This window comes from Dendrobium catenatum, unplaced genomic scaffold (assembly GCF_001605985.2).
Source record: "Dendrobium catenatum unplaced genomic scaffold, ASM160598v2 fragScaff_scaffold_740, whole genome shotgun sequence".
NCBI lineage: Eukaryota > Viridiplantae > Streptophyta > Magnoliopsida > Asparagales > Orchidaceae > Dendrobium > Dendrobium catenatum.
Genome location: NW_021319202.1, coordinates 1,138,234 through 1,147,144, shown reverse-complemented (window position 1 = coordinate 1,147,144; position 8,911 = coordinate 1,138,234). Strand labels below are relative to the sequence as shown.

Below are 8,911 nucleotides of genomic sequence, written 5' to 3'. Positions count from 1 at the left end.
TATGTCGTCACGTGGTCTTACTCAATACCGCGTGGCCCGACGACTTGACCCAGGATTGCTATATTCGCATTTTGCTCGGTATTGCTCTAGGTATTGCTTGGCAATAATGAAAAATATCGCTCTGTGAAGACCAATACCAAGAAATACCGACCAATACTGAGAAAAACTCAGTATTGCTCGATATTTCTCGATATTGCTCGGAATTGGTCTTCACAGAATTGTATTTCTCATTATTGCCGAGCAAAATCGACCAATACCGAGCAAATACCGAGCAATACCGAGCAACATGCGAACATAGCAATCTCGTCTCCGTTCCGGGTCGGGGTTGTCGGGCCGCGCGGTAAATAGTGAGAACATGTGGCACTATTTTACTTGCATCCGAACGTAGAGCTACGCCAAGTGACCGGACCAAATAAAAGTTCGTTGTCCACAAGTATCATAAATCTTGTAAAAATTTTGATTTTTCTATCTGAGAAAATTAAATCATCATTTTTTAGAAAAGAATTGAGAATATTTATTAAATTTAAATTTAATTGTGATAATTTAAATAAATTTCATCATAATTTCTAACCCAAGCAAACAAATGATCCCATAAATAAAATGGAGTTTGATGATCTATACTGTTGGATATATTCATGAAGAAATTTCAATTATCTTTAGAACAAAAAAGGAAATAAAAAAACTGAATGCAGAAAAATCCAAACATTCATGGAAACTGAAGGAAAAAAAAAAGTATAAAAAAGAAACTATGAGAGTAACAGACTATGAACAGCCAATGAAAGAATTATTAACAGTTTAATCACCTGTTCATCCATAGGTGAACTTAAAGCCATAATCCTGATGAGTGCAACCTGCAAAAAAAGAGAACAAACTTTTAGATTGATCAGAATAGTAACTAATCAGAGAAGGAAAAAAATTTAAGATCAAAATATTCTGATCAAATTATTTATTATGATCAACTTTAACACAAATAAATTTTATGATTAGCTACTAAGAATATTCCAATTCAATTTCCTTCCACAGAAAAAAGTAAATAATAAAGCTTTATGACAACAGAGACTTCAGCACGACAGCGGATGTGATGACATTTTGAGCTCGGATTGAGCTCGGATTGAGCTCGACAAGCAGCTCGACTTGGGACGAGTCGAGCTCAAGCTTGGTTTTTGAGCTAGACTCGAGTTTGAGCTTGAGCTCGAGCTCAGTATCTGGCAGTCGAGCTCGACTCGAATAACCCTTAGCTCGAGCTCTCGAGCTCGACTCGGCTCGTTTGCACCCCTAAACACAATGATAGTCTAAACAATCAAACTGTTTGTCTAAAGCTATGAAGGTTTGTTGTATGGAAAAAAAAGTATTGAAGTCATTAGAAGATGTAAAAAAAGCTAAATGCAACATAAAGCCGTAAACTTTTTAAAAATTCAGATTCGTACGCTGCTCATTGCATATTGAATTCTTTCATTGTGTCAGGACTGCAGATGATGTCAAAAGTCTTTCTATCCAAGCTGTCCTTTAAAATGGATATTTGTCCTTCTTTGTAGAGTATATCTTCATCGAGCAATTCAATCTTCTTGTTTAGAGATTTAAGCTCCCAATCCATTATCGTGTTGTTCTCCCTTAGCTGCTTCATCTCTTCCCAAATGTGATCCCTCTCCTCAGACACATTTGTCAAATTGCTCCTCGTAGCAGTCAAGTCTCTTGTGCATTGTTGAAGATCTTGCTGCAGCAGCAGGAAGTTTTCATCTTTCTTCTGCATCTGTATTCATCACCAATTTTTTACTTTAGCTTTACCAAAAGATTCTTCATGCTTAGATAGGCAATTAATTTTGTACATCAAAAGATAATCTCTTTTATACAATTAAGCAGAAGAAAAACAAATTTGAAAATAACAACAAAAGCAGCACAAGATTGTTTGAGTAATTGAAATATTTGGTGATATCTATTGATAAATGCAACTCCTTTCTAACATTTAGTAATTTCAACTCAGTTTGAAACTATAGATTCCTGGGGCAAATATATAGCTTAATCATGATTGAAATAAATTTTATGTTCCAAGAAATCAATGAGTTTTTTCACCTGGATCTCTAAATCCCTTTTCTTGTGGTTGAGGCAGGAGACTTCATCCTTCAGCGTCTGGATATCAGTGCTAAGCTGATCACATTTCCTAATTGAAGATGTCAAATCTCTTTGTAATTGCTCAATTTCCAGTTCTCTGGAACAAATCTTTTCTCTCAATAGTCTAGTTAATATAGCTTCAGCCTTTAGTTCCACTTCCATGTCATCCTGAAGAAATTATTGGCAAACCTCAATCCTATCAACAGAAATCAAAAAATTTGCAAAGGGCAAGCTAGAATGCAGAATATACAACGAAGTACATTTATTTAGCTGTTGGTAAAATGTTGAAATAATGTAGGTTATCACTAATTAAGAGATCTAGATTTGGATCAGAGAAACAGAATGAGACTTAACTATTGAAAATAATCTGACCAAGAAGTGCTATAGACTAAAAGCTAACAAATACTACTAGTAAAAAATTTTGTATATCCAAAGATAGCAAGTGAAGGTACATCATCAAAAGGTTAATTTAATTTGAGATTAGTAATAATAGCAGATTACAGGTATTATAATTATTTCTTAAACAATTAGGTAATCTTCAAAGCTTAACTCTGAACAAGAGATTATTATGGCCAATCTTACCTTCATTTTAGAAAATAAATCTTACCTCAGATCCGTGGCCCTTCTGATGCTTTGATGAATTAATTTCTGCATTCTGACATACGCATTTTGATGCTTGGATGCTTGATTTTTCCTCAAGTGTTGTTGACACTACTTTCAAACTTCTTCTAAAACTTCCTATTGCTCTTGTTAAATTCTGATGCTTGTAAGTCAAATCGACAACACAATATTTATCAGTATCACAATTAGCATTTTCACGATTCTCAGAGCGCCTGCATGAAATAAAATCTAGCAACTGACCACAAAAGTGGCTACTTTCATCAAGTAATGACATACTCTGCTTCTTTAGGCATTCTAACCATGCATGAAGCTCTACATTAAGCCTTACCAACGAGAGGCCATATCTATTTTCAGTTCCTTGTAAGCGGTTTAGAAGACAGATATTCTCATGCCGCAGAGATTCTGTTTCAGTTCTGCAACATTCCAGCTCCCTCCTGAGCTTCTGCTCGACACCAGTCAACCGCATTTTCTCTGTCTGTAGCTGAATAACATCAGCATCTCCCTCTAAGAATTTCTTTTCAAGATCAGTACTATAACTCTGTCTAAGGCCACTGATTGTTTTGTCTTGTTCATTACATGTTCTTTGTAATCTACCAAGCAACTTCTGCAACTCCATGTTCTCCCTTTCAATCTCCTTGGAGCTCATTTTAACATGGTCACGTTGTTCCTCTGCCCCATTGCAACGCTCCTGCAACTCCAACAATGCTTGACGAAGATTGAGGTTTTCTGCTTTTAGTTCATCTTGGCTTGCTCTGCTCTCATTCAACTGCCTCTCTATATTCACAACACTATTTCTGATCTCCAGTTCACTCCCTTGAAAGGAAAAATTTTCTCTTTGAAGGGATACATTCTGCTCTGCTAGTTCTCTTACCCTCTCACGCAGCCTCTGTTCCTCAGCCTGGAATTTAGAACGGTTTAATGACCATTCATTTGACCTTCTATCAAGCTCATTCTCCAAGCTCAACTTCAGTTCATTCTTTTCATTCTCCAGCCTCCTTGTTCGGGTATTCAGCTCCAACTTTGACTGCTTCAAACGTTCATTTACAAAAGACCTCTCTGCAAGTCGGCTTCTTATTTGTGAAGAAAGTTCAATAGCCAAATGTTTCCTATCTTCTTTGATCTTCATTATTTTCTGAAGCAATTCTCCATAACAAAGCTTCTCAGTCTCGGGATCCTCTTCGGTCAATAAATCGTATCTTTCCTCCAACTCTTTCAATTTTTTAAGCAAATCTTCATTGCTTACATGCTCTTGAAGCTTAGAGTTTACAATCTCATCATGCTCAGAGGTCTTAGCCCCTCTCCTTGAGAAACAAACCGTCTTGTGGTCAAAAGGTTCATACAACAAATTACCATTAAACTTTTTCTCAAGCAGAATAAGATCAAAGGAGCACCCTTGAGCTGTGCTATCTGGGTTCCCATCTGACAAGTCCTCGGAAATGTCTTCAACTGGAGCATTTATTCTAGAGTCGCATTCCAGATTGCCAGAAATAGATTTCCCAAGCAATGCACATGTGCTCTCAATGTTTTTTCCCAAGTATTTATGTTGGAATACAGGATTGATATCATCACTTGTCCATTCTCTGTTAGAGAGGTCAGGACGCTTATCTCTGATCTCCCGAAATGAGTATGATCGATGATTCTCTCTATTATAATGAGGTGACATTGGTGCTGTACACAAAGCTCTTGGTGGCCTTCCTATGGTAGGAATTTTATTGCTTTCAACCAAATTACCATCTTCTTCAGTTTCAGAAGCACATTTTTTAGAATCTTTTTGTACTTTGGTAATCTTATGTTCTCCATCAATGTAGAGGTCAAGAATATTGTTCTGGGAAGAAATCTTGGATGTGCGAGTTGTTCTACATTTTAGAGGGATTGGGGTACTGCAAGCTGAGTTGGAATCTGATGAATTTTGATGAACACCAAAGGAACCAGGAGAACGTGGTTTCTCAATAGCATTGAACAGAAGATTCTCTCTTCCTGCTCTTCCATATCTATCTGGAGTGAAGGAGCCGTGGCTGCTGTAAGAATAAAGAATCCATTGTAAGAGAAAGTTCAAGTCCTCTGAATCTGCTTCTTCATAATAAAAAAACTTATTCTAACAAGAAATATTTGGCGCATGGAAGAAGCATGAGTTTTTGTTACTGATTTTAGAGGAAATATATAAATAGATTTCTTTATTGAGAAAGAAATTACAGAGAAATCACCATATAAAAACTTAAACACTCGAAGCATGAAACACAAAAAATAGTTCACCAGTATAACCGCTCTTACACTTAAAAAACATGAAATACTCTGTCAATAAGAGCGCATGGAGAGCCGATATATTTATTATACATCCATCCATGGATAAAAGTTAGAAACAAAAAACGAGCGAAAAGGACTTCTGCTGAAGAAAGAAAAGATGAACAAAAAAGAATGTAGATTTTAGAGGATAATGGGGCTCACTTTAGAGGATATCGTCCCACATGTTGATCATTATCACGGCAGGAAGTCATTCTGCTCTGATCACTTGAAGAACTAAAACTTCCCTCATTCAAATGATTGCAAATAGCTGCAGATGTAAGAGACAGGCTCCTTCGTAGATACGGATTAGATGAACTATCATCTTCCAAATTTTGATTTCGCGGCTTGAGAACACAATCTTCTGGAGTCTGAAAACCATCAAGAATCCTCTCCTGAGTTGAAGTTTTAGAATTGATCTCTTCAGTTGCCCGTGAACTGACCTTCTTCCTGCTCTTGTTCAGTTCTGAAGGAGCAAGTTTGTCGTTTCCACTACTATATGAAGATCTGAAAGAAAAGAACTTCCTCATCCTTGACTTCTTGTATAAATTTATTAAACCATCAAGATGTTGAGCTCACAAGCTACTAAAATTCTTTCATGAATTCAAACTTCAAGAAAGCTGCCATCAACCTGATGATTTATAAATTCTAGCTTAAGACACTGAAGAACAAGATAAACAGTTAACAAAAAAGAAACCATACAGCATGCCGTTATATTAGAAAGCTTGGAAACAATATAAGTCAACAATACAAGGAAAAAAATGATCATATACCCGAAGCGTGATGGAAAGCCATCGCAATCAACAAGGTTAAGCAAATGTGCGGGCAGGTTCAACATCCAAGAAAAAAGTCCATATAAAGAAATTAATGTATTTTAAAGGTTGTCCAAGCCATTTGCATTTTATGGTGTTTCTACCTCTTTTCTTGCAACTAACTCTCACCACTTCAGTGATGCAGAACCTAATTGTATTAATATGCTACATGTAATTATTGGGAAGTAAAACCACACACCAAAAAACAAACAAGAAAAAGAGTATGTAGAGAAGAAGAAAAAACACTATGATTTAATTTTAAATCAGAAAAAAAAAAAACCATGAAGTCACACCAAGAAATTCACTATAAAAATGGGAGGATATCTCTCTCTCTCACATTGTCTACTTGTTTCATTTCACTCTTACATCGTTCTACACTCAGCACTAACAAAGAGACGCATTTCAACATCAACAAAGGATGCAACCCTTCAAGTAGAATAAGAGAAACAAGAAAGAATAACTGCTCAGCGCAACTCGCAGCACATAGTGTTGGCATCTGGAACACCATCTTACTCAACTTTCTGTCCATGAGTCCACCCTGCAGCGTCGTGACGCCCAGCTCTTTGTCTCCAACTCTTGAGAGTGCAGTGCCACGATGCTATACACTAATGATGTATTTTAATCAAACAATCAAATTCTGCAAATTCTAAAAACCTCCCACATGAAACTAATTGTGATCAAATCTTCTCCTAATCTACTTGCCCTTGCCCTCAGCCTTCATGTCTCCAACTCTTGAGAGTGCAGGAGCACAAAGATGTTGGATAGGGAGCATTGCAACATTGTACTCTGCTTGGGAGTATCCAAAATATTCGATGAAGCGTTACGATGTTGTAAACGGTGGTGTTGCGGCACTAGGCACAAAATTGAGTTTTTCTATAAATATTCAAAACCATTTCCATTTCTCATTTTCACTATTAAACTATCACATAAGAGAGGAAAAGATGAGAGAAAAGGAACAGAGGATTTCGGAGGCCATAGAGTCACTGTCGAGCTAGTTAAGAAATTCATCGAGCACGAGATAGGTTCCCAATTCCCTATTTCTGATTTCAATTTCGATGTTTGTACAAAAAGTTATGAGATAAAATGTGATTTTAATGGGTTGAATAAATGTTTCACCATGTAATTTTTTATTTATTAATATATTATAGAATATCTCATTCAGATCATTTTAACTGTAAGAAATCAAATTTTCACCAGTTATTTTTATCTGTACAAATTTTTGACTACTTCATATTGAATATGATATTTTTGGCATTAGTTATAATTCATTGAAAGACTTAAAATGATGTTTTAAAGGCTACTTTTGAATGATTTTTCAAGTCACAAATGTCAAATTTTTATACAAATTATACATGTGTTACCGCTTAAAGTGTCATACATTTGACAAGTTATGCATGTTCATGTTAAATGTTACAATTACATGTCACATATGCAACTTTTGCATGTGCATATCATGTCATGGAGGATGTTCTGAAGTGAAAGATGATAAAGTGCACTATGAATAATGTTATAAAGACCCTCCCTATTTTGTTCTATTATGCTCTATTTTATTTTTGGCCTCATTTGTCTTGTGCAAATGTGGGAGGATCAAGAAATTTATAAGTGGAATCGGGCTAGGTCTCCATCTATTGTGGGCATAGTGAGTTGTCCTAGGAGGCATTAGTGAAAGTGAAGTTAAAAGCAGACATTAGTATATGTATATATCATAATTCATTTGTTGCATATTCTGTTAAATTAAATAAGTTCAAGTATAAGTGATATTATGTTAACATGCATACTTTGATATTCATGTATAGTACAAGTGTGAGTATATGTTAATATTTATAATATTCAAGTCTAAGTGGCGAGTCCCTAATAAGTTATTTTTATGCAAATTCAAGTTCAAGTTATACATATGTTGTTCTTCTAAAAATATAAGCAAATAAGCATAAGTAATCACGTGATAATATTTTCAAAGTATAAAGTCATTTTCTGTCATTCCATAAAGGTTATTTAAACTTTTTATTTGTATACAGCAAATATGGATACTAATTTTGTAATATGATTTTTGGTATAGCCTATTGAGCATCTTGTTGCTCACTCTGTAAAGTATCTATTATTTTAAGAAAAAGAAAAGAATCGGCTGAGTAGGAGTTGATCATATCATAGTTGTCAGGTGCTAACATAGTTTAATGTATTTTTTATTGCCCAATTTTTAATTTAAATATTTTAATGTTTCACGAATATTTTAGAATATTGTAAGTAATTATTTTGGAAGAAATAAAAAGTTGTGATTTTTGTGTATTTCATTTTATTACAATTTTGGATTTTTAGTGGATTTAGTGTATGTGAAAATTGAAGATGAGGTAATTATGTTCAAGTTTTAATTCTTTCATTAGGTTATGGGGCATGACAAAAGCTCTCTAAATTTTGTAAGAGCTCTACAACCCCACTTAAGACATCCCATTATCACTTCCAAGTTCCAAATCATTTCCCTAATTTTCATTGAGCCAATACCCTTCCACCATAAGCCTAAATCCTAAGTAGTCAATTAGGCCATATTAGGATTTTTTGGGACCTAATCAATTCTAAATTCCCAAAAATTATTTATATCTTTCCAAAATTTTGTGAAACTTTCCAAACAATACAATTACCACTAACTTTTGCAAGTAATCTCATGATTTATTTTATGAGTATTCAAGGATCTATTATTTGAAGTCAGCCTCATGATGTCTGAAATTTGTCCCAAACCCTAGGACGACCCTTATGGCTCTCCAAACCTTCAATCCACCATCAAATTAAATACACCTATAAATTCCTCATCTATATAAGTCTCTTGTGAAGGGTTATGAACCAACTTGACCCTCACCAAGTGGCATCTCCATCAAGCTACACCAATAGGCCCAATTATATTACAATCATGGTCGGAGCTCATATATTCCCCAATGGCTAATACTCTTGAATAATGAATCATAAGGTAAGCTCGATAGGACATAAAATCCTCTGTTAACAAAGATCACTTGAATTTATCACCTTAGACAAACATTCACCCCAAATCTATAAGGTGTTCTTAAATGAAACAACTCATAAATGTCAAAAAGAATCTTTAG

General features: G+C 35.1%; 1 protein-coding gene across 2 annotated transcripts; it reads right to left on the bottom strand.

The window, feature by feature from the left end:
- Positions 1 to 606: 606 nt before the first annotated feature.
- LOC110098764 (myosin-11-like) lies at positions 607 to 5,674 on the bottom strand. Of its 2 annotated transcripts, none has more exons than XM_028696382.1 (5): positions 5,176 to 5,674; positions 2,717 to 4,748; positions 2,071 to 2,277; positions 1,428 to 1,750; positions 607 to 851 (listed from the first exon to the last, which is right to left on the bottom strand). In XM_028696382.1, the coding sequence occupies exons 1-4, from the start codon at positions 5,538 to 5,540 to the stop codon at positions 1,433 to 1,435; spliced, it is 2,922 nt and encodes a 973-aa protein (XP_028552215.1). In that variant the 5' UTR covers positions 5,541 to 5,674; the 3' UTR covers positions 607 to 851; positions 1,428 to 1,432. The 2 variants fall into 2 exon arrangements, with proteins under 2 accessions (XP_028552215.1, XP_028552216.1); XM_028696383.1 differs by having other exon boundaries at positions 2,717 to 4,745.
- Between the last annotated feature and the right edge of the window lie 3,237 nt (positions 5,675 to 8,911).

Coding starts and splice junctions, on each gene's coding strand:
- LOC110098764 (XM_028696382.1), bottom strand. CDS start 5,540: ATGAGGAAGTTCTTTTCTTTCAGATCTTCATATAGTAGTGGAAACGAC. Junction 4,749..5,175: donor GTGGGACGATATCCTCTAAA/GTGAGCCCCATT, acceptor TTATTCTTACAG/CAGCCACGGCTCCTTCACTC. Junction 2,278..2,716: donor AGAAGGGCCACGGATCTGAG/GTAAGATTTATT, acceptor TAATTTCTTCAG/GATGACATGGAAGTGGAACT.